Raw genomic sequence first — 26,679 nt, 5'->3', positions numbered from 1 at the left:
GTTGATATCAACTAGCCAGGGAAGGAGGTGGGAACACTCAGTAAGTGGCTCTATCCGTTTAAGATAAAAAGAAAATCCCCAAATGTCTTTCTAAGTACACAATGAATATCACGAAAGCTGAGTATCCTGATGACAAAGGTTTATTTCTGTGTTTATCAATAAAGCATTTGTAGTGGAGTGTGGAGACATAAGTGTGACAGAAATAAAAAGGAGTGTGTTTACCTAGGAGCTAAGGTATGACTGTACAGAGAGCACTTTTCATCACAGGAAATTAATTTTACTCTTTCTGACACGAGACCTTGTAAATACTCCCAGCCCATGAATTATATTACTCATATCCACCAAATGTTAGAATGAAGGTTCTCTCAAAAAATTGCAACTTCGATTTTTCAAGGATTAAAGGTGTCTCATCTTCTTTTCCCTTTGGTTTATTTGGTTTATTTGAAAGAGCTATTGTAGTGAGACAGGAATATTTTATATCTCTGAAATGAGAAGGGGCAGAGGAAAGATTTTGATGTTTGAGAATTTCTAATGCAAATCTTATATCTTATAAATAGAATATTGTCTCACATTAAGAGGGTAATACTATTCTACTAATTTAGAATTTAGAGTCAGTGTATGGATAGCCATAGCTTATCAAGCCCTCTTTATGAAGTAGCCACCCTCCTGATACCACCTCTAAATCAGCATCTTTGTTTTAGAAGGTCAATATTTATGATTATATAGGCAGCATATTCCCTTGCAAAAATCAGGGGAAATGTGCAAAGAATAAAAAAATAGAGAGTTGTAGTTCACCACCCAGTGATAGACAGTTTTATACGTCTCTTTAACCCCTTTTATGTTTAAATATGCAATTGCATATAATACTCATGTATAAACACATGCATTAGATCTTGTGTGTATTTCAAGTGCAATGAATGTATTTCAAATATTAATGGAAAATATAGAGATCAGTTTGAGAACCGTGGGTTGGTATGAAAACAGGCAATCATGTAAGCAGATCTTATTGCTAAGCTAGTTGGAAACATTAGTGCTTCGTGAATTATTGTATGTTTAGTTTCCTTTTATAAAGCTGTGTCCTAACTTGGGATAGCCCTCATTTGACATTTCTACTTAGGGTTCCCATGCACTCTTGTCTACTTGGATACTTCCTGTCATCTTTTAAATCTTAGCTCCAAATGGTATTATTTCCATTGCAGGTAAAAGTGTCATTCTATATACACCACATCTCTGATACTTAAGCACACATTCCTATGTGGTCATCTTCTCACTCTGCTTGATACATTTTAAATGCTGGATCTGGGTGGGGAGGTTGTGCTCAGGGCATCGCTTGTGCAAATCAATAAATTGGTGAATAAAATGAAGGCTGATCATATGAAAAAGATGCCTGCCTTTATGAAAATTATCTTTTCATGACTAGGTGGATTGAGAAAGGGCTACTTTGCAAATATCAGATACGGTAATTGACAGCTTCTTCGTTATATTTAATAGCATGGATGCGTATGGATGTTTGCATGGGAAAAGTAATGTTTCACAAGAAGGAACACAGGATAACTGTGTTCTGGAAGGGCTCTAGACACAGTATAATTGCCACTCTTCTTGAGTGCAGCCAAGTGTCTCCGGAAGAGTACAGGGGTGTGACAGGGAGGCTTGTGTACCCACAGGCCATCAGCAGAACGGAATTCAGACTTGGGGTTGCTTCCAGTCAGCTGTGTGACCTTAGCAAATTAATTAACCTGCAAACACAAGTTTGTGGAGGCTATTGGACCAGATAATCCCAAAGGTTACTGCTTGTCCTAACCTTTTAAAATGGGAATGATACTATAACGTAACACAGATTAAAATTTCAATTCAGAACCTTAAATAATTAACATTGAAAACTAAAATGGGATTAAGATGCGTGATGATTTCCTATTTATCGAAAGCAGAAAACACACACACACACACACAGACAGACACAGAGGAACGTACAATCAGAGTATTTTAGCTATTACATTGTTTGCAGATTTTATTAGCATTCAATAATTTGAATAAAGTGAAGCCCCTTGATTATTATGTTTGTAATTAAATGATGCGATGTGACTTTTATGTTTGTTCTCACTATTATCAACAGAAACTCCATCTTGGGAAACTTATTCCCCTGTCTTTTGCATGTATCGCTCTCTTTTATTCCCATATTAGGAAATCTATGGGGGCAGAGATGCTTAAACTTCCTCTTAGACTGAATGCAACCTTCCTCACTGTCTGAAAATCTCCACAAGCCTCTAGCTCTTGGACTTCTTCTAGCAATCAGATAGCACTAGCAGCTTATTTTAGAGAGAACCAGTTATCAAAGCTCCATTCATTAAAAAAATCTATAATTTTGTAAATCTTTCAAAAATATGTTGTGTTATCTGAGACTAGAAGAGGAAATGGGTGTAAAAGCCTGTAGGTTTCACCTGTGGGTGGGGTCACCCAGGGATATTTAGTTCAGCATTTTACCTATGTTTCTTGTTCTCTTTCTCATAGTGACAAATGCTGAACTATCACCTAGGTGTGCCAGGCCCTGGAGAGGCAGACCCACTACAGTCAGTAGCTCTGAGCAGGGGGACAGGGCTGGAAGCAGTTGGGACCCAGAAAGATGGTCCTCAAAGACAAAAGGTCTGGACATTGGTGGGCATGAGTGTAGTGAGGAAGAATAAGAATAACCTTTTGAAATGCTTTAAGAGGTACTAGATGCTCAGGAGAAATGGATCTGAAGAAGGGCTGGGAAATCAGGACCCCTGATTCGCAGTGTCTGTCCTGAATCTCAGAGCCAAGTGCAAGGGCTAAAATCTAAACTTTGGGGTATAAAAGTATGCAGTGCTGCATTTTCCAGCTTGTAGTAAAAAATCCCTGACATAAATTAGTCTGCCACTTGTCTGGCCAGAACTAAACCTCTTGAGAGGATCACTAAGCCCATTTTATGGGGAAGTGAGCACACGCTGAGCCTGGCCGAGCTGTCTCAGCACAGCTGACTGCATTCGTGAGGCCTCTGGAGGAATAATTGTTTGGGCAGTTTATCCCTGCTGGGTAGGAAAGATTCATTGACAGATATATTTTGTGATTTCAAATATTATTTATGCATGAAATATATATGAAAGAAAATCAGTAAAATAAAATGACATTTACACCTAACTCACAGCTAAAGACTTCTTTGAAGCTCTGACTGCTCTGTCTATAGAGCCAGGTTTAGGAACCTGTGGGACTTGGAAGAAGAAGCAAAGAATAACAACATATAAGGGATAGCGGGATGTAGGCTGAGAAAGAGGAATGTTGCAAACAGGGCTTCTCTTGGAGCCCTAAATTTTATTTAGAACCTCCTGTGGTATTCTCTGCCTGAAACTGTGATTTTCCTGCAGTTTATCCTCCCCTTCACGCACACACACACCACAGAGATATACCATACACACGCACACACACACACACACACACACAAACACATACACACACAAACACAATACAAACACACACAAACACATAAAAACCACACACACCACACACCACAGACAGAGATACATACAGAGACACAGACACATACAAACACATACACACAAATCTAACACAGACACACGCATCACAGAGATACACACACCACACACAGACACACACATCACAGAGATACACACACCACACAGACACACACACACACTACAGAGATACACACACCTCACACAGACACACACACACAAACACATACACCCACAAACACAATTTAAACACACACAAACACATTAAAAACCACACACACCACACATAGAGACACAGACACATACAAACACATACAAACCTAGCACAAACACACACACACACACACACACACAGAGTGTAGGAAATGTGTTTCATTCTTTTATGAACCATCACTTAAATGATACCTTTCTTTTGTTTTCAGTGTCTAACTACATAGTTAAGGCAAATTCTTACCTAAGACCTAGTCTAAATTTCTAAGAAGGAAGACTAATTATCCATTACCATCCCTAAAGCCACTTTAAAAAGAAATGAAAATGGAAAAGGGAGAAAAGACTAAAAATCGATTTTTTTTTTGTTTGTTTGATGATAGCCTTAGGCTCCAAATCTCATTTTGGAGAGCATCACATGTCTAGCCTTAGTTTTATTTAGCTCTGTCCTATGGCCCTAAATCTCATGAAAGCCATGTTATAAACTCAAGAAATTAAATTCTTCATGGATTTATGTGGGTCTCAGAAAACGCATTTTCACTATCCACAGGGGAGTTCAGTGGTTCTGTTTCCACGATTGCAGAGAACTGCTGTGCCCAGTCTCCCTTTCTTATGAGCTATGCAATCATTAAAACTGCAAGGTATTCAGGCAAGCAGGGGGTATGAAATAGGTCCCAGCAAATGATAGCGAGCCATTCTGAGCAAGGAGCAAAGCACTCAGAAAGACGGGGATGGGCAATAGTCAGAGATTCAATTAAATGAATAAGTGTTCTTTAAACAGAAAGTTATACAGTTAGGAAACAGGACTTTCATTTTGAAAAACAGGCCCTCTGGAGCTGCCCATGGCAGTAGGTTTGGGTGGGTGACTCTAAGGTGTTAGGCAGAGGTCTATTGCCATATTTTTTCAGGCAGGGAGCAGCTATGATAGGCTAAATAACAGCCCCTCAACCTGTGAACATGATAACTTCTTTAGTAAAAGGAACTCCATAAATGTGATTGTGTTAGAGGTCTCTTGAGATAGGGACTCTGGGTTACCCAGGTGAGCCAAATGAATCCACTGATGTCCTTATATTGAGAGAAATGGGAGGATCACAGTAAGTAGTGGGCGATGCAAAAATGAAACCAAGAAGTTGGGTTGATGCAAAGAATGGTCTATGAGCCCCGGAAAAATGAGAGTAGAGCCATTGCCAACATCTGGGCCTAACCCAATGAGGTGGAACTAGAACTTCTGACCTCCAGGACTGTAAAAACAAAACAAAACAAAAAACTGTCCTTGTATTTAAGCAGTTAAGCTTTGACTGATGCTTACAGATATAGGGAGATGCTTAGCCTGTAGATTACTAAAAATCCCTGAAGGTGGGATCTGGGGAACTGACTCAGCAACAAGCGTGCTTATTGCTCTTACAGAGGACCTGAGTTTGGTTCCCATTACCCATGTCAGTTGGCTCATGACTGTCTCTAATTCCAACTGCAGGGTATCCATCGCCCTCTTCTGGCCTCTGCAGGCAACTGTACTCATGTGCACATACTCCACAGACACACATATACACAGACAAAATATTTTTTGAAGGTATGGGAATGGAAAAATCTTTTTTTCCAGGGCTTCGTACAAGGCAGAGGGATTCAGGAATAAGGCATTGGTTTATAATTAAAATACTTCTTAAGTGCATGCACTTTGGAAAATACTTTCACATATGTCTTTCAGAAATAGCTTATGAGATCAAGGCAGATTAATACAACTTTGCCAAAACCCTGAGGTTTTTGGTATTTAGCAAGATTTTCTGAAGTCCTGTTTGCTAAAGCAAGGATCAGTTCCATAAATTAGAATTGGAAGACCATGACTTAGAGAGAAGAATCTGTGTCACAGAAAGTTTTGGGAGGAATGTAGACTGTTAATCCCCAGTGGACTTGCAGATCATACCATTAAAGGGTGTGATCTTTCACACACTGGCTTTTACCTCATTTGTAACTTCTTAGGTGCTAAATTGTGTCAGAAACAATACATAAGAATTTCTTGTGATATTATTCTTAAAACATCTAAAGAAGTTAAAGCAAAAAATGTATTGTTGGGATTATAGGAGTTTGCATTGATCATTTATTGTATTATAAATGTTCTCTCAGTGAATATGTATTCCTTTCAAAGTCAGGAAACACAGCATTAAGATGCTGCATGTTCGTTCATTCTTCTTCTTTTAGAGACACGGGTCCCTAATCTTATTTTGGACACAAGTCCCTTTAATAATTGAATGGAAACTGTGAACTTGATGTTATAAAAGTACACATGAAAATGTCTTTCTATAAATTTCAGAGAGAATCACAGACAATTTTCAAGCCATCCACAAACATGTGAGGACTCCTGGGGCTTCTAGATGTGAGTCCTTATTCTGTAGGTGATTCTGTGACAGATGATTAGATTTCAAATAATTGGTATCTGGATGGCAAAGACTGTGAAAGAGAAATTTGACAGTCATCTAATTTCACTTAACTCTCTCTTCTGTTAAATGGGGATTAGTGTATTCCTGCCTCCTTTTGCATTTGTGATTTCTGTACATCTGGAGCCTTTGAACTCCTTTCTCTTCTTCGTAAAGTACATAATAGATGGTTGTAAACTACTCACCCTACTGTACTCTAAGGCACTGCTATCTGTTATCCAATGTCTCTTTGTTTGCCTCTTCTTTACCTTTCTTAGTTCTAGTAATTACTATGCCACCTGCTTCTTTGAAGTCTAGGTTTTGTTTTTGTTTTTTTTTTTTTCTTGGTCTTTTTGAGACAGGGTCTCCCTGTAGCCCTAGCTGGCCTGGGTTCGCTATGGAGACCAGGCTGGCCTCAAACTTAGAGATTCTCCTGATTCTGCCTCCCGAGTGCTGGGATTAAAGGCGTGTGTCACACCCGGCCGAGGTCTAGGATTTAACTTTCACAGATGACTGAGGAAAAAAAAAAAAAACACATTGTTTTACTCTTTGGGCCTTTATTTTTCAGATAACAATGTCTTCCTGTCCCATCCATTTTGCCACAAATAACTGGATTTCATCATTTTCAATGGCAGATTAATAGTCCGTGATATTGGTGTGTCTAAGAATGTGTTAATTATCTATTCATCTGCTGATAAAAGTATGCATTTACACTTCTTAGCACACATTTTCTAAACTTTAGCTATTATGTATAGTACTCAATAAACATGAAAGTACAGATGGAACTTTGATGTGTTTATTTCATTTCCTTTGGTTATAAACCCAGAGTTGGGTAGCTGGATGATATGGTAATTCTACTGTTAAGAACTTCCCTGATGGTTTTTATGATGACTGTACTAATGTTCAGTTTATGGAGCATTTCCTTTTTTCAATACTCTTGCCAGAATTTGCAATTTCTTTCTGGCTAGGCTGAGATGACATGTCATTGTGGTTTGCATTTACATTTCTCTAGTGATTTTTGATGTTGGACATTTTTTCATGTGCTTGTTGGTAATTTGTATATCTCATTTTGAGAAATGTCTATTCACATAATTCATTCACTTTCAGTCAAAGTATTTGGAATTTTTTGCTGCACTCTTTGAGTTCCTTGTATATTCTAGGTAAAATAATGCCTGCAATCTTAAGGTGGCAGTGGAAACACACTGAAAGTGTGCAGATCACATTTCTTTGGAAGTCACTAGTGTTTCATGATTATTTTGACAGAATCAGAAACTCAGTTGATTAGTTCAGTGCACACCTGTGTGTGCGTTCAGGTGTTTGTACCTATTTCACCAAAGTATACTAAATGCAAAGGAGACAATCTAAACTTAGAACACTTAGTTCCTAAGATGGTGGCCCCATTCTAGTAGTCACTGAATATGAATTAGCTGTAACATTGGCTGTGGATAAGATTATATCACCTAGGCACCTGGGGTCCTTACATCCAGTTTGTATAGACATTTTTAAATTCTTTATAAAATTTAATATTTTCCTGTCGAGACACCCAATGGCTTTTAAAATTCACTGATCTAGCATTTAAAATTGGTAACACCAGTATCTGCCACTGTTGATTTAGGGAAAGGCTAACTTAGTTTACAGTTGTTACTTACATCAACACTGACATCTGCGGAATGGATATTATACACATTTTTAATCCGTTTTAATTTAAAAGCCTGGGAACCACTGAGATTTTTTTTTTTTTTTTGGTCTTTTTGAGACAGGGTCTCCCTGTAGCCCTAGCTGGCCTGGATTCACTGTGGAGACCAGGCTGGCCTCAAACTCACAGAGATCAGCCTGCCTCTGCCTCCCGAGTGCTGGGATTAAAGGTGTGCACCACCACGCCTGGCTGAGAATGGTTTTTAAAGGTTATTAGCCAGATTTTTAAGATAAACTAAAAATTTGTAAAACTGAGCCATCTGTTAGTATCAATCTGGTATTGCTTCTATAGGAAAAAATGTTCACAAGTTTTTGGTACCAGTAGTTTTCAGTTCTTTCTTTATTGAATCAAAATATTAAGCAACAATAAAATTTCTTCCAGGTTTTTTAATAAATGGAAATCTGTTGCCTACTAGAAGCAAGTGCATCCAGAAACTTTAGTCAACAAGACTGTTACATTATTAATGTGGCCACTTAATTCTTTTTTGACATTCTTCTACATTTTAAGCTTCAATATAAAATAAAGGGCATTAATACTGTCACAGGGAAGAATGTGATCTTGAACTACACCTTCAATTTTAATAAAATAGTTGAAAATTGATAAATTACTCTAAAAAGTATATTCATCTGGTTTAAAATTCTGTGATGGGTTGGAAGTTGCAAATGCACAAGGGGACATATATGTCCCTGAAGGCAGGAGAGTGCACTGTGGAGGAACGGTGGCTGAATCACCAGAATCAGGGCAAAGTCCTCTCCAATTCAAGGAGGATCAGCCTCAGGGTCTCCAGAGAGTCCAGCTGACACTCAGAACTCAAACTGCATGTACAGTCCGGTTGAACCCAAGCAATCAAGAAAAGGCAAAATACTCTGTAGATCCCAAATATGGGGCTGAAGTTGTGCATAATTCAATGAAACTGCAGATGTCATGATGCCTTACCTGTGGGGCATCCATCCTTGCCAGTCCAGGCTTACAGAATTTTCTGTTCCTCTCATTTGTTTCAGCTGTCTTTTTATGCATATGCCCAATGTCTTTATTTGAATAAAAAAATTAATTGTTAATCACCTACTCTGCCTGGAAACACTTAAGCACTGGGCATGTGGTAGTAACTAGAGAGACAGAAACTGTGCTCTTTCAGGCTTAGGTTTTAAAAGGTCAAGACTGGCACCCCACACCTTTAATCTCAGCACTGGAGATCAAAGCCAGCCTGCTCTACATAGTGTCCAGTTTCAGGACAGCTGAAGCTACAGGGAGACTTTATATAAAAACAAAAACAGAAGAAAAAAAAACAAACAAAAAACAAACAAACAAACAAACAAAAAACAAAAAAAGGTGGCTCCAATGCCATACAGGACATGGGGCTCTTGAGTTTTGAGCAAGGTTTTACTATATCTAATTTTTACCTCTAATACCGTGGCTACAATGTTGAGGTATGTAAAGAAGAACAAGGTTGATCCCCAGGTTGCTATTTCAGTAGCTCAAATGATGGGATGATGTGTGAGTAGCAGTGGAAATGGTGTGTGGTCATAGTGTGCATGTATTTTGAAAATCAATTGAGCAGATCATGTAGTAGCATATAGGATATATATGGGGTTTAAGGAAATAAAGAACCTCGTATGATGCCAGAGTGTCTGATCAGAAGAACAAGAATAGAGCTGCCTTTCCAGGGATTGGAAAGAATACATGAAGAGCAGGTTTAAGAAGGTGCAACAGTAACTCAGGCTTGGCCTTATTAATGTGAGATAGCAATTATACATCTTTGTAGAGCTAGCAATCTAGCTTGCTTTTCACTGAACACTCATTGCATGTAAATATAGGCATTGGGGAAGTGATTAGAAGGGCACTCGTTGCTGCATTAGTTGGAGATCATAACAAAGTAAGCAATGAAAAGATTCTTCAGAATGTTATCTATGCTGAAACCTAAGCCAGACTGCAATGTTCATGAGGACAGAGCCTGAGTCTTTCTTTTTATCATTTAACAATTGGTTGGCTCACCTACCACAGTGCTAAAACTGTAGGGCTTGATCATTGAAGTAAACAAGTGATGACAAGTTAAGAGATCATCAGTAGCCACAAATCTTGAATCTCAGTTGTGAGACAGGCACTACTTTAAGTGTTCAACGTGCAGATAACCACCATTGAATTCTCAACACCCTTATTCATCATGACAACTTTGAAAACAAAACTGAGGCCTAGAGAGTATAAACGAATCCCTCAAGGAGTCATAGTCAATACTCCAGTTGTGATTCCAGCCAGTGCTTTATATTACAAGGAGGAGTGTGAGGAAGGCACAGTAAGAAATGGCCCAGGTAGAGAGATGTTGTAGACTCAGGAAAAGAACCAGGAACACCCAACATTAGAGTTCATACTCCTGACAACCTGGTCATGAGACCCGCTTCCAGAGTCCTTTCTTTATCTCTGTCTTCCTTTTCATCCTCTTAGCCATAACAGAGTCAGAGATGAAATTAACAACGTTGAGGAGATTCTGAGGAGTGAGGACGTCTTTTCTGTATTGCCCTGACTTTGGGTTTGTGTGCAGCCACCCTGAACCACGTTTCTCTCCAGCTCTGTGCTGCCTTTTATCACAGTTTAAGACAGCAGATGGCTCTCTTGCGTCTTCTTTCACTTATCTCCATTGTAAACAGCCAAGAAGCCTTTGGGAGAGGAAAAGAGGAAAGCGCTGGGATTAAGCTAAAAGACCTTGATTAGCCCAATTCACACCCCCTACTCCAAGTTCCCTTAAAATAGGAAGCCACAAGGAATAGAAAGGACCGCCTGAGATTTGTGAAATTTCACAGTCTGAAAAGACGCCCTGAGAATCTGAAGTCTGCTCCGGGCGCTGCGCCAGGGGTCAGAATCCAGAAAGCAAGCAAGCAGAGTGTTACTCTGTATCGAAAAGCTGAAAAGCTTTGGCCCGGAGATGTGTTATTGCTGTCAGTGGAAGCTGTGAGGATTAATTTCCTTTCCATCTTTTAAAAAAGAGGAAAACTGTTTTTTAAGTGAGGAGAGTATCAGAGACCTTTAATGACAGCGAGTCTCACTGTGATGCCGCTGGTCTCAACTGCAGAGCTGTTGCCAGGCAGGATCTCTGTCCGCGGTGCTGAACCCTCACCTAACTGGAGCTTGAGGATCAAGGAAAGGGGGGCGGGACAGGGTATCCCAGGAAGCCCAAATCTGACTTCCCTGGGGAAGGCACCGATCACAGATTTGGAGGAAACAACTGCAGTCCAAGAAAGAAAACAATTAGCGCAGCTGAATTAGCAAAAACCTCAATCCCCCCACCTCTTTTCAAGTCAATATAATGAGCACGAACATCAAAAAGCTGAGAAACTTTCACAAACATTTACCGTATGTTGGTTGGTGGAGTTGTAGTAGATACTGCACACCTTGCTTCTCTGAAAAAAAAAGATGTCACTACAAAAAGCTTCAGATAAACCTGTTTGCTTTAATGATAGTCACTCAGAAATTCCAAAGAGAACTGAAATTTCTAAACGGCTTCCTTCCAGTGATGATTCTTGGTGTTCACTGGGATTTTTTTTCCAGTGATTTAGTAAAAGAATTGATATGGTTCTATTGGCATTTTATCAGGTTTTCTCATCTTTCTGTTGATCACCTCTTTATTCGTGGTGACATGGTGATACAAATACACACTGTGTCTCACCCTCACTTTTACTAACTCATGGGTGACTAGGCAATGTAAGGTTTTGACACAACACCTGTAGCACATTCCTCTTAGTAACTGTAATATTTGTAGATGTAACAGCAAAGTGAAGAAAATAAGCTTAAAGGCCATAGCTTTTAATAATAAACATGATATACATCATCTTAAGGTATTGGATACAAATCTACACACTGCCATTAGATAAAATGCTCCTTCCCACATCTTAGTAAAATGTTGTGAATATAAGAAACAGCAGCTGAGGGCTCCCTTAAGTGGAGAGGAGGTAGGACAAGCTGTATAACAAGCTTTGAGCCTTCTTGGGACCCACACTGGTATAACAGACTTCCAGCCTAGCCGGGACCCACTCTGTGCTGCACTTCTCTCATTGGCCTGGTGCTGAGTCTTTGTGGTATTTTCTGCCTATTGCTGAGACAAAGAGAAGGTGCATTTGACTTCAGAACTGTTCCTGAGGCTGTCCATATTCTGAATATTTTCTTTCCAGCTCTAAAATAGTCACTAGAGAAGATCTGTATAAACCTGTCAATGACTGAAGGATTCGTCCTCTGTGACCACACTGGATGGCAAGAAATCTAGCTTTCCCATTCCTTTCTCTTTACCTTCCTGGGATGAGAGAAAAAACAGGGAGAGAGGGAGGGAGGGAATGAGAGGAGAGGAAAGGAGGGAGAGGGAGAGGGGAAGAGAGAGAGAGAGAGAGAGAGAGAGAGAGAGAGAGAGAGAGAGATCTAGCACTTGGATCTATCACCGGAATGTATCCTAGAAACCACAACCAGGATCTGTATTCACCCAAGCATGAAGAGTCCCCCTCTCCCCAACAACCTTCCTTTATCCAGGTGCCCTCCCTTTCTCTTGGACCTTCATATTTTTTATCCATCTAACACAGAACACTGTCAGATAACAGACAGGAAGCTGATGGGAGAATGTAGCAGGTATTATATTTGAAATTCAGACACAGTTCAAGTGGCTTTGCTCCCTGACAGAGCTTCTCTACCAGGCAAACCAAACGAAAGCAAGTCAGGTCAAGGTGGAATGTCCTTAGCTTGACTGCTTTTTTGCTATCTCTGAGTATGTGGTGGCATCTTTCTTTACCAAACTCCAATGTTCCTGCTGGGACTTCTTCAATGTTCTCCGGGAATGTTATCTTAATTCATCTCCTGTGTGGGACCCTGCAGAGACTGTAGTCGCCTCTTCTGTGAGTTGGGAAGCAGATCCAGAAGTGTTTTCTCTACTACATCTTCTCTCCTCCCCTCTAGTCCCTCTTTTTGTTCAGTGTTGTGGTTGGCAACGACAAGTCAATCCTTCCAGGCAGCAGGAGAGTCCAACAAGTTTGGGTGACTAGGTGAGAAGTGGAGCGCCTCCCTCTCTGGGGCGCACTCTCCCGCCTCCTCCACTTGGTGGGGATGCTTAAGTGCTGGAGGGATTAGCCAGAAAGCGGAAACCACCTCGCCCTCCAACTGCTGCTGAGAGTTTCTGTGGACTCCGAGGCCACGTTAAACTGGAGAAGCCCTAGCTAACCCGTGGCAGACTCGGAAACCGGCGAGTTTCATCTGAGCAAAAGAACATCAATATTCCTTCAATCCCAATTGCTTCGGCTCAGCCTCTTGTCATCCCACCCGGTGCAATTCATTTTACCTTTCTCTTATTGTTATTTTTTGTCAGTAGTGTATATGCATTTTTTTTTTCTTTCTGAAGATATACACCAGAGGGAGACCACTTAGGTGGTGGGGGTGTAGTGGGGTGGGAACCAAGCGCTTTGATTAGAGAGCTCAGGGGAGAAGATTGCTCTCTCCAGATGCTGATTTCCGAAGCACTTGACAATCACCGGCAGAAGCCGAGAGCTGGCGGCGGCGGCGGCGGCGGCGGCACCTGCCTGAGGGCAGCTCGAGCCAGGCGCTGAGACCTGCCCATCTCGCCCTACACCCGCAAATACGTTGAGACACTGCGGTGATCTGCCCTCCATCCCGTGTCCAGGAAGGAACTGATCTGCTAAGCTCCCACCTGGGAGGTGGGTAGGACAAGAAGGCAGAGCTGGTGGCGGTGGCGACCCCGAAGAGGGCTCTGGTGACCGACAGCGACTGCACTCTGGACTTGGAAGGAGCCACGATCTGGGACTCCCTGGGCTTGTCCAGCTGCGCCCCGGGCGCATCTGCGCGCCTGGTCCCGCGCCTGGAGGACTGGGCGATGGGTCCTAGTCGGGACTGAGCACCCTCAGCCCAGTCCCCAGCCCTGCCAAACTGCCCCTCCCTTCGATTCCCTCTGGGCGAGCAGAGGTCTGCACCGCCCTTTTCCTCTCCGGTGCCCCCGGCTCCCCTTGCTTCTGTCTCTCCCTCCCCTCGACCCATTCCCTGGGCCACCATGGCCGCTGCCATCGCCAGCGGCTTGATCCGCCAGAAGCGGCAGGCGCGGGAGCAACACTGGGACCGGCCCTCTGCCAGCAGGAGGCGGAGCAGCCCTAGCAAGAACCGTGGGCTTTGCAATGGCAACCTGGTGGATATCTTCTCCAAAGTGCGCATCTTCGGCCTCAAGAAGCGTAGGTTGCGGCGCCAAGGTCTGTGTGGGTCACTGTGGGGTGGTGCGCCTGGGATAGGATGGCTTGCATCTCATGGCCTGGATGGAGCCAGGTCCGGCTCCCGGTGTTCCTTCCCTCCCTTCTGTTTCTGTCGGTCCTTCCCCAACCCTCTGTTGTCCCTCTGGAGCGCCCTGAGCGCCTTTCACTGATAGCTGGGAGTCTGCTCTCAGGCAACCTGTAGCCACTGGGAACTCAGCCCGCCCAGAGCTTCTGACAGCCTGGCTCGCTCTTGCTTTCCTAGTCTCCTGTGCACTGGGCTCCAGAAAATCCGCTTGTACTTGGCCAGACCCAGGGCCTCACCGGAGCAGTATCCAGCTCCAGAATGCTGGGTGAGGGATCTTCTTTCCCTCACTTCCTTAGGTCCCCTGTGCTATCCCCAGCCAGACAGGAGGTGTCAGGAATTGGCTGTTTGCCAGCCTCACCTGGCCTTCCTGATTTCTGGAAAAGCCCTTGGTTCACAGCTCTTGGCTCAAGGGCCCCTTAGCTGGGACTGATGTAAGGGAAGTGAGCACCAGGGGCGTGTGTAGTTCCATCTAGACTTACCAGAAAGCTTGTTAGCAGGCAGCACTGAGCCCTCTGGAGTCCTGTAGTCAAATCTTGGAATGGGGACAGGGATACCCTGCAGAAACATCTGCATGAGAGAGCTTAATGTGTCTGCATTAATTGTAAACTAACAAATTACATAAAGCATAACTGTTACTGCATAAAGGTGACTAGAGACTTTACTGTGAGTGGTATTTTTATTATTGTATTTTGAGAAAGAACTAGTGCCCATCATGACCTTCTCCCATTGCCGTTAAGATGTCAGGGTCTTCACCCTGGAGATCTCTCTCTCTCTCTCTCTCTCTCTCTCTCTCTCTCTGTCTCCCTCTCTCCCTCTTTCCCTCACTCTCTCTCCTCTTCATGCCCAGTTACAAAGGGTGCTTGTTTTAGGAGCATGTGAAGTGTTCCTAGGGAGACTGGGGATTGCTTGCTTTTCCTAACCAGGTGGGCTAGGCAGGAAACAGAACGTATTTACGTTAATAGGCATCTGTTTGACCAGCACAATATATTCTCAGGGCCCAGCTGTATTTGTTTTCAATGTCCTCTTGTTCCAAAGACAGAGAAGAGAAGCACTGAAAAGCCTGGGTTTCCATTTGGATGTGTGTGCCCATACCTTTCCCAATCCTTGGCCAAAAGTTTTCATGCAGGTTTTTAATTTTTAAGGGTGACATTAAACATGAAAAAGGACAACAGCCTATTGTGGCAATAAGAAATTAGAGATAACTTATTACTATCAGGCTTAAATGCAAACATCTGAGAAATGGCGGTGTGCATAGCCTAAGGGAATAAAAATTGTATACATGTAATAGGAGAAACTTCTTGATGTAGACTATGAGAAAATGAAATTTCAAAGCGTCATGATCACTATTAAGAATAATGAATTTTCCTTTTCAAAGCCTTACTGGGAACCTTATCTGGGACTCTTTTGTGTTGAGAAAAAGTCAACTAGTCTAGTCACTGTTGATATCAGTGTGCTACTATCACTACTTACATGGTTTGCTTCTTGCTATATTTCGTCAGATAGTTTATCCCCTGAACCACAGTTTTTACCACAAAGAGCTATAAATTTTCCATATAGTTAAATTACAATGAATCCATTCTCTCCTGAGTAGGATTATTTTAGTACAAACACTGATGAGAAGTTACTGCATGCATTCTTGAAATGCATAACAAGTAGATTATTATAAACAGGCAGTGGATAATTTGTATCACATTGGGTGACAAGGGAGGGTTTGCTTTGCATTTGGTGAATTTTAAGATAGGGTCTACATTTTTTTCTAGTCTAGAAAGATACCTGGGCTCTTCTAATAGTTAATTTCTGTGTTTATATATTGATTCTTTTAATATTCATGGATCTGAGATAATACACATACCTCTATGGTCTGTAAGAAAACTGTATTTGGGGTCATATTGCCACCTTAATTGTGGTGGGAGAATGGAAGAAAAGATAAGAGATTTCATCAGAATTTTTTCTTTTGTTCTGTTTCATCATTTAAGAAATATGTTCTTTGTCAAAGAAAACCTAGATCTTGAATATCAAATAGAAATTTATTAGTTTTGCTGTTTTAAGCAAGACAAATATTAAAAATTTATTGTATAAATTGTATGTTGATATATATTTGAAATATGATCACATGTAACTACATATAATTATTTTATTGCTTAAACAGTATTTGGGGAAGTATATATTCCCTACTCTTTGCATAATAATTGCCCCCAGGAAGCTTCTAAAATCTGATTTGCTAATAGATATGATGTGACAGTTTCATATATCTTTAATACTTGAAAAACATTAATCTGACAAATGAAAATTGAAAGCTTACAAGGTGACAAGCCTCGCTGCAGGTTTCACATATATAGATTGGTGAATAGAAGAGATGTTGTTCCCCCCCTCATGGAGCACAGACACATAGGCCAGAGAGTCACTGCACATGGGAGGAATAGTGAATGAGAAACAAGCAAGTTCAAGTTCTACAAGCTTGTAGAGGTACAGAACTGGGGAGAGGATAACTGGGAGTGAGACTATTCAGGAAATGAGTCTAGTGACTAGTGATGATGAAGGAGGAAGCTGGCCCACCCGGAGACCTCCAGGTTGAGGACTGACTGATGAATGAGAAGGTTTCTAGAGGCTTAAGAATAGGTACAAAGAGCCATCTGTGTGCAAAGACCTCAGGTGGGAAAAATCTTAGTCCACCGGGATAAACAAAGGACGTATAGAAATTTTAAGCACACTGATAAGTAGAATGTGCATTGACATATTTGTAAACAAGACAAAGGCTTGACATTTTGTGTTTTAGAAAAGGATAACAAACATTTCTTAAGCTTTGGGATCTTTCCCTCTTTAACATTCTCTTTTAGCTGGGCATGCTGGCACGTACTTGAAATCCCAGAACTTGGTTGGTGGAGGCAGGGAGATCAAGAGTTCAAGGCCAACCTGGGCTTCGTGAGCTCTTGTCTCAAAAACATTTTTTTTCATTAAGTAGCAATTTATTTATTGGCAAAGTTAGAGCTCCATCTCCCAAACCCTTACTCCCACAGAAAAGTGGGATCTGTATCAGTTGATTTGTTGCTGTGAAGGGCAGAAGTTTTCAGAATGGCTATTAGTGGGGGTGATAGATACTGTAACTTTCCCCCATCTTTCTAGATTCATTTTTGTTCACCCTTCTCCTACCTCCTTTGACTTCAAACACAATTTAGTATCCTGCAAATTAGTCATAAGCTTCCAACTCCGAGAGAGAGAGAGAGAGAGAGAGAGAGAGAGAGAGAGAGGAGTAAAATCTTCTCTGACTTCTTTAATAACCTGTTGGAATTAATCTTATTTCTGAAAGCTTAGAGGGAATGTTATATCCTCTGAGAAGTCTTCAGGTATGGAATTATAATATTCCTCCAGTGACATTTGGTAACTTCTTGTGTTTATCTAATAATAATAATTACTAGACACACACCCTCACTTGGTTCATTTAACAAAGTTTCAGGCTGGAGAGTAAGCACAGCAATTAAGAACACTGTTCTCGCAGAAGACCCGGGTTCAAATTCCAGCACCCACATGGCAGCTAACAACTGTCAGTAACTCCAGTTCCAGGGGATCTGACAGCCTCTTCTGTCCTCCACAGGCATTGCATGACACGGGTGCACTTATTTACATGCAGGCAACACATGCATACATATAAAATAAAAATAATAAATAAAAAAATAAAGTTTCTGCTTTGTTTGGCTCTCATATCTTGAAAGGGTACTAGTTGGGTTCTGGGTGCTCATCTCTGTCCTTGAACTGGAGGGAAAACATGGAATGCCAAGGGGTCCAAAGCTCAAAAGCTATTCTTGGACCTCGGTGTTCTAACTAGATCACCCTAAAATAAATATACTTTTCAAATCTTTATGCCTTTCTACTTTCCCTTTACATGTAATTTTTCCTTTTTAAATGGAAGCATAGAGTGGACTTTTTGTGAATTAGTCTCAAGTAAGGAAGAACAGCAATTACCTCATTTTAATACTTATACAATTCATGAAAATGCTTTAAAAGTGTAAGTTAACTTTACATAAAGAAATGAAATACACAGGAAACCACCAATTTACAAAATACTTTTATCATTTTTACTCTTAGTGTGTGTGTGTGTGTGTGTGAGAGAGAGAGAGAGAGAGAGAGAGAGAGAGAGAGAGAGAACTAAGGCAGAAAATGAGGCTAATGATCTTATCCTAAAACTATAGCAATTTTTCTATGAAAAGTTTTTTCTATGCTTCTAAGCAGCAAGGACCCCTGCTGTTTGCAGGATAATAACTTTTCAAAAACTTCTGTGAGGTTCATAAAATTGTTCCTTATAATTTATTTTTCTATTTTTACTTTTTGCCTGGGATCATGGAAGCCATGGACGATGAGCTGTGTATGTTTGTTTAGTCAGTGGGTGTGAGTTTCCTATCAACAAATCTTACCAAAATAAGTTGCAATATGTCCTAAGAAATAAGAAAGAATGGGCTACTTAAATTATGTTTTCAAATTAACCTGTAATGTAAAAAACAGAAATATGTGGATATCTTTCTGAGCAAAACTACTGTGTTTCAGTCTGACAGTGAAGCCCCCCCACCCCCGGTGTACTAAGAAATATGAAGTTTCCTTCTTCCTTATAAGGCACTACATAAGAAAAGAAGTACCCACTCTACCAGAAAATAATCAACAGCAGACAGTAAGGAAGACCATCATTTTTATATTACTGTCTCTGAGCCATTAGCATGTGCTCATAACACAAAACTTCATGTTTATTCTCTGCTCAAGCCAAGCTAAGGCAAGAGAATGTTTTGCCTCTGAAACATGGTCCTCTCTTTCTGAAAGCGTTTTAAGTGTTTTTTTTGTTTGTTTCTGTTTTTGTTTACCATGACCTCAATAATCTTCCTACAAATATTTTGATGACACTTGTTGCTAACTTTTTGATAAAGTTCTAGCTTTTGCTAGTTGATTAATGTCACATAAAATTGTGCTGTTTCTCAATGGAAATGTTCAGTTTTATAAAAAAAAAAGTAAGGAATATTTTGCAATGAAATTTCTAAATAAGAGATATGGGAACATCCTTGAATTGACAATGGAATGCTTGTATTTGATTGGGCCTGCTGCTTTGGTTTCAACATTCTATGCTTGCTGTATGTTACTAAGAATAAATTACAAAGTATTTCAGTAAAGTAAATATAGTTTATTTGGTCAAGTTAAATGTAACTAGCCATAGGATAGTTAGGTTTTGGTTGAATTATATTCATAAACTGAGTTTACATAAAATTAAGAAATAGTTACTATGCCATGTATAGCTGTCTAGTTTGGAAATCTTTTGACAACTCTTAACATAAGGTCTGATTTGAGGAACACCAAACCTTCTCTTTTGCCCCCTCCCTCTCTGAGGTTATCATAGCCAGTCATAGATTTCTCTTTATATTTCAAAGTAGTGGAATTTTCAGGATGTTTTTACATTTGGCCAAGACATCTCATTTTGTTGTTGTTAATAATTCTATTTTTAAAATTTTGATCTTTTATTTTTCAATTAATTTTTCTAACTAATACATAAAAATTAAAATGATCAGATTAATATAGGGTAATATGTTTCTCTTGGAGGTAATTGGGTACTCGGTATTGAACCTGGGGCTCTCACCTGCTAGACAAGCATTCTACTACTGAGCTACATCTCTAGCCCTTTTTAATTTGCAAGTTCTCATTAAGTTACCGAGACTGGCCTTGAATTTACTCTACAAGCCCTAGAAGGCCTTGAACTTGCTGTTTTGCTGCCTCAACTTTCCAAGTACTGGGATTTCAAGACTGTATGACCAAGTCCAGCCCATTTGATATTTTGATACATATAAAGATTACATAATATTTAAGCTAGATTAACAATATTGAACACCTCAAATATTTGTTCTTTTAGAGTAAAAACATTAAAAATAATTTCTGCTAGGTTTTAAATCCACTGTACATTACATATTATCTACAGTTACCCTACTGTGTAATAGTTTGCCAGGACTCCTTATTCTTCATGAACTGGAACTTGGTACCCAATGATCAGATTTTCTCTACCTCACTCCGCCATGTCCTAGCCTCCTTGCATTTAACTTTTTATATTTCGCATATGAGTAAGATCCTGCAAGACTGATCTTTCCATGTGTGGTTTTCTAAATTTAACATAACTACTTCCAGTTTCATCTATGACAGAGCTTCATTCGTTTTTATAGCTGAATAGTATTGCATTTAGTATAGTACTACATTAGTTCCTTTTCTGCTGCCACCATAAAACACCATGACCAGGACAACTTATACAAAGAAGAATTTATTTTGACTTAAAGTTCCAGAGGGAAAGTCCATAATGGGGGAAGGGAGTGTCCATGGCAGAGGGCAGGCTGAGCAAAAGGTTGAGAACTCATATCTTTAAGTATGTTCAGGAAGCAGAGAGAGGAAAAAAGTGGGAGGAAGCTATGAACTCTCAAAGCCCACCCCCAATGACATACTTCCTCCAAGAAGATTGCATCTCCTAATTTCAGCAAACAGTGCCACCAAATGGGGACCAAGTATTCAAATATGTGAGCCTATGAGGGCTGTTTCTCATTTAAACCACTACATGTACCACATTTTCTTTGCCCTGTCATCAAGTGATGTACACTTAGGTTGCTTCAGTTTCTTGGCTTTAGTGATGCTTTGGGAATAGTTTTTTTAAAGCAATCATGAGCCTCCTCCTTCCTTTCCTCCATGTAAAGTTATGAGCCTTCCTTCCCTTCATATAAAGTAACAATTCTTCTATATTTCATTTGCTTAATTTTAAAAATATCAGAAATCTAAAGAGAAGTGTTCTTCAATCTGATTTATCCTTTTAGTTCTGAAGTTCCTGTTTTTTATTACTTATACTCACTACTAATTTTTTCCTAAATGATGAGAAGCTTTTAGGTGAAAAGGAGTGACAGTTGACTAATCTAAATATTGTAAATATTTTCAATATTTTCATTATAATTCCCAGAAGCTAAAGAAAAACATAAAAAATGATAAGCTCAAATATGTCAGAAGACCATCTTAGAAAGGTTAACGTAACTTAAAGCCAACCACAGTGCTGCTGTGACTAGAAAACAATGGACTGAGTGAGTTTGTTTGCAATGACCCCACCTCCATTCAGGAAAGTCAGGCCATATGACTACCATTGTTTACTGTTTCTTTGGGGTGAGAGATGGTAGTAGGGAGCTATAGGATCTCAACATAATTTCTAAACTGTTTTCTCATAGTTATTTATTTGTGATTTCATAAGGCTATTCCATTTTGTGAAATACTTTTTGTGGAATATGTTTTACCTTATGCTTCTATAATTCTCTTATATTGATAGGGAGTCTGTCATGTGACCATAAGAGACAGTCAGTCAGGAGTCAGGGCCTCAAATATGACAGGCATACAACTAATGTTCTGTATACCCTTCAGTCTTCTAAATTCCTCACTTCTTACAATCTTGTATTTATTCATGTCATTGTAAACTATTAATGGGAGTCACATTAACAATGAGAATAATATGAGATGCTTAATACATCTGTTGATGAGATTAATGATAATCCAGTTACTGCTGTTATTACAATAGTAATCCAATTACAAGTATTGTAGTAGTGCATTATTAACTTTAAAGATGCAAGACCACTTACCTAGAAGTAAAGATTAATTGGCTGGCTTTGGGGGGAAAATGAAGAAAAGAAATTTCTGTGATTTACCAAGTCATTTTTGACATGGGGATGTAACTTTGTTTTTCAGAATATCCCTATGTTACACATAATTACATTTTGGTGGTTAATATTGTCAGTTTAAGAGATTTACTAGGAGACAAGCCTCTGGCATGCCCATGAAGAATTACCTAGATTACTTTAGACTCTGAGAATGCCTATAAGTGACTATATAGACTGGGTTGACTGAGGCAGGAAGACCACCTTACAAGTGGGCAACACCTTTCTATGGGTGGATGGGGGTCCTGGATTTAATAAAAAGGAGAAAGTGAGCTGAGCATAAGCATTCATCGTACTTGCTGCTTCCTGACGGCAGACACAATGTGACCAGCTGCCCCTAATCTCCTGCCACCGTAACTTCCTTATCACAATGACTGTATCCTTGAACTGTGAGCCCAAATAGACCCTTCCTTCCTTCAGTTGTTTTTGTCAGGTATATTATCATAGCAGTGAGACAAGTAACTAATAATAGTGTGATCTTATAGATTGAGGAGTCTAAATTATTGTGTGATGAAGTCTGTTATCTATTTCATTATTTGTCCTGACTTGTGTATTCTAAATATCTCTGGTTTCTAATAAGTTTTATTATTGATTGTATTCTTTATTAGTTTTATTTTGCACGATAAAATGAAGTTAAATCATCAAGGTGAAAGTTCACAAATTAATCATGAAAATTACAGATGGTTAGAAATCTGTGTTTGCTGGATTTTAATCAGCATTGGCTCATTGTCTTTTTCTAATGAGTTCTTATATTTAATTCTTAATAGAGATTATAGAAAAGCACAATGCAGTCAGGTTGACTTAATTGTAAATTACATTATGGACTTTATAGAAACTGCACATTGATGAACATTTAAATCTGGAATTGCCTTACAGTTACATGATATTTTATTGGCATTGTCTCTTCTTTTCTTATTATCTTTCTAACATGGTGAAACTATTTACTTAATACAGTGACCTCTCTTCTTTATGCTTGAATCTACACAGTTGATTTTGGCTGTTGGTCCTCCTTCAAGCTCATAGTCAAAAACCCAAGTGGGCCCTTGTGAATTTTTAAAAAATCTGTTTCCACTTGGCTAAATAATACTTATTTCCCTCCTTCTCTTTGAATATAAGTATTCTCTTTCTGTGCTCTCAATTTCTTTGCTTCTGTTTCTTTGAAAAACATGTAGCAACAATCAACAAGGCATTTTCACTAGCTCCACAATGGTTTTGAGAAGCCAGGCTGCAGATATATCCACTAGCTTCCTTTTTTCATACCTGCCATGTGGATGGACGCTTAGTTGTCTAATCTTATGTCAAGACTTCCTCTCATTGAGTCATACATCTACTTTCCTATGTGGGCTTAGCTTTGCAGCAATTTTTAGCTCTCTCCTGCACCACAAAATATCCATAGGAACATAATTCTCATCAGCATTTAAGTTTGTGATAATATAATCCTAACCTGAAAAAGAATCTCCTCTCGATCACGCATTCCAATTAAACTTTTTTGTTGTTAGCAAGTTGTTGGAAAGGGAATATCCAAGTCCCTTTCTCATATTCTCTTTTCACCCTTTCTAAGCAAATTTTTGTTATTTTTTCCCTCACCATGAAGCTGCCCTTGTCAAGGTCACTGGTGACCTACAGATGTTCTCAGAATTTGTTCCTCATTCTTATCCCACCCACACAGCCTTGAGTACTACAGATTTTTGTAATAAATTTCTATCTTAGTATAACGTAGCTAGCTAACTTGTATACCAAAATAGTTTTAATCTATCACTTACGCCTCGTAAATCTTCATGTGATTGTTTTCTCATATCTATGACATATGTGATTTTTCAAAGGCAATGTCTTGCTACGTAGCTTTAGCTTACCTAGTATAGTACTCTGTCTGTAGCCCAGGCTGGCCTCAAGCTCATGGCAATCTTCTTGCCAGTCTCTGGAGTGCTGGGATTATAAGTGTGTACCACCAAACCTGGCTATACATGATTTCTAATTCAGTGTATTAGTAGGTTATTCAACTTCATGGTGTGATAGGATATTCTCTTAAAAGATATTCCTGGTCTATTGGTAGAAAAAGTATTCTTTACAACACATCTGCTTGTGTGTCAGTTGAGTGACTTGCTCGCATAACATAAAGCCAAATTTCTGAATGATCTTTCTACAAATTAGCCTGAACTTGAAATTTTTGCCTTTATAGTTAAATATTAAAAACATTTCTTTTGCATCTCTTTAGTTACTATCAAAGGAAATTATTTTACAAATTAAAATATTGTTCAATTTACTTACTGACATATGTCACTCAAATTCAAGAGTATATAGAAAGATAGTTATAGTTATGAGTAAAGAAAGGGTCATTTATCCCAGTTTCTTTTCTTGATGTGGAATATTTCTGCTGGTACATTTGCTCCTTTTTGCATCTGAAGGTTTCATGTGATATTAACATGTTTTCTTCTACACCCATCATTATGTACATATGCATAATTACGAGCACTGGTGAGATAGTTAAGGTGATGTTTTAATTCTGTGGTTTTCGTTTTCTAAGATTTCCTGCCAGAATGACAAAGGGCTCCTCAAATATGAAAAGTAGCAGAACGCTGCAGCAAAGTGTAGGAGTGACTTTACAGACACAGCTCTATTACCCTTTTTTTTTTTTTAGATTCTCCAAGAGAGAGAGAGATAGAGGATCAGTTGGTTTTATTGCCACTGCACAAATGCAGTGTCTTCTCTCCAGTTGCTTTGAATGTTGGATGGGCATTTGTTTACTTGATCAATTTCTCCAGAACCCAACAATCCTCTCCTCCTTAAAAAGGTCTTTAAAACAGAATCTCATTGCTTAATGTCTCTTTATTCCACTACAGGCCTCCCTTCAACTCTCCAAATATCTGTAAATAATTCCTGCCCATCCTTGGATACATCCTGCCCTTTCAATATTTGTTCATGGCTTTTTTATGCTCCTCACCATTTGGTCAAGTTACAACTGTTTAACTTTATTTATCTTTCTTCATAAGTAAATGCCACTTGCACCTTAATCATTTCTGTGGCTTAGATCGCTCAATAATTGCCCCTACTCTTGCAAATGAGATGACTGCTGTTTTCATGAATGAAATTCCATGCAGAGGCCCTACTTGGTGGAAGAAAGCCTAAGCCTTTGTTCTCTCTGTCCTCTCCAAGATGAGACTGACTTGGATGGAGGGACCAGGAAATCAGACACATCTGTGCAAGGCAGAAGTGATTGCTGTGGCTTTACACCTGGCAAATTTAAGGAGTGTAGCAAGAGAGTAACCGAAACATCTTCGCTCTATCTGCTAGGATTAGAGGTGCTATGTACCACGGCTTAGGGGTCTCTCACCACAGGAAGTAGGTGATATTATTTTCATTTTCCTGGATGAGGGTAAGTGAAGTACTTTTACCAGGACTCAAAGTTGGCAAAGGTAGTACTGAAAAGCAGATCTCCCTGGTGGAGGATACACAGTTTGAGAATTAATTCCCAGGATGCTAGATGGTAACAGTGGTTGGTGACATATTCTATGCCTTTGTAGAGTTCCCCTTAGATTGGGCTAGAATGTCAACCACAATGCCTTCAGTTTGTTATTGCAGGTTCTCAGTGAGTACCCATGGTTGCTGCTGTGATGGCAGTGACCAGGGAAGTGGTGGTACACACATATATAAATGCTATACAGAGGAGTGCTGTCTTTGTCTCTCTGTACAGGTCTCTTCCAGTGCTCAAGACACCATATTAACACCTGAGCAGTAGAGCAGAGCCTAGAAAGGGCTGCTCTGTTATCGCTATGGCTTCATTTTGGAGTAAAACACCAAAGTGCCTGTGGCCAATGCTGGCGTTTTCCTGTAAGGTGTGGCGTATTTCATCTTCATTCACCTTTCATGTTCTTCGTTCTAAGTCCTTTGCATTTTGGAAAATTATAGACATTACAAAAAGTTGCTAAAATTGCAAGAATAAGTTCTCTGTACTTCCACTGGTGAGCGGTGTAATTTCTGCCATTAGAAAAGTCACTGGTGTCCAAATGTCACACATGCTAAGATTTTGGTTTCTGGAGCTAGTTTTCAACATAAATATTTCTGTTTGTTTACTTTAAGCATTGCAGACTTTAAATGTTACAGAAGTGGCACTGTCATTGTCCTGTAATAAGGACCAGGAGTCACTGTGTTTGACATTATAGCCCACTTCGAGGGTGAATCCACAAACAGATGAAATAGGTTGCTGACCACTGTTAGTATCTACTTTCAAGTGAGTTAATTCTCAAACTGCAAACTGTGCATTTTCCAGACTACTTACTGCTGCTCTTTTTTTTTTTTTTTTAAATTTCCTAGATAATTGCTTTGTTATCAACCTAAGCAGGCTTCTTGATTTTCATCTTAAGAAGTGAACGTAAGAAAATGCCCTAATCTCCCTTGCCCTAATCTCCCTGTCATGTTAACACTCTCCTTCCACGTCCCAGTGATCCATGCACAACTTAACCATGCTCCATAGTGAGGTGGGAGCAAGTAGACGTTCCAGTTACAAACTCTAGAGACCCTGGGCTTCATAGAGCCATGAACTGGCTGGAAACTTAGTGAAGTACAGAGAGTGTAGTCATTGAACAAGATGATGTAGAAGAAGCCTCCAGAACCTCAAATGAGGTTCTGTTCAAGAGTTTCCTAGGAGTGAGTTCAGCCCTAGAAAATCGACACAAAACTATTCTTCTTTGCAAAAGCAAGCCACATAACATTAAAAAGCTGTTTATAAGGGGCTGAAGAGATGGCTCAGTGGTTAAGAGCACTGACTGCTCTCATGGAGGACCTGGGTTCGATTCCCAGCACTCACATGGCAGCTACGAACCATCCTTAACTCCAGTTCCAGGGGAGTCCGAAGCCCTCTTCTGACCTCC

General features: G+C 39.8%; 1 protein-coding gene across 2 annotated transcripts in view; it reads left to right on the top strand.

Moving 5' to 3' along the window:
• The window catches only part of Fgf14 (fibroblast growth factor 14), a 705,665-nt gene that overhangs the window by 445,061 nt on the left and 233,925 nt on the right, over positions 1-26,679 (top strand). The window contains exon 1 of one of the 2 annotated variants that reach the window (XM_008855151.3): positions 13,776-14,026. The exons of the other annotated variant lie outside the window; for it this stretch is intronic. Coding sequence (XP_008853373.1) covers positions 13,834-14,026 — 193 coding nt within the window. The 5' untranslated portion in view covers positions 13,776-13,833. Of the gene's footprint in view, positions 1-13,775; positions 14,027-26,679 lie in introns of those variants that run through there. 2 annotated transcript variants of the gene reach the window in all.

This window comes from Nannospalax galili, unplaced genomic scaffold, assembly GCF_000622305.1.
Source record: "Nannospalax galili isolate Female #2095 unplaced genomic scaffold, S.galili_v1.0 scaffold287, whole genome shotgun sequence".
Lineage (NCBI taxonomy): Eukaryota > Metazoa > Chordata > Mammalia > Rodentia > Spalacidae > Nannospalax > Nannospalax galili.
This window is presented reverse-complemented; position numbering and strand designations above follow the sequence as displayed.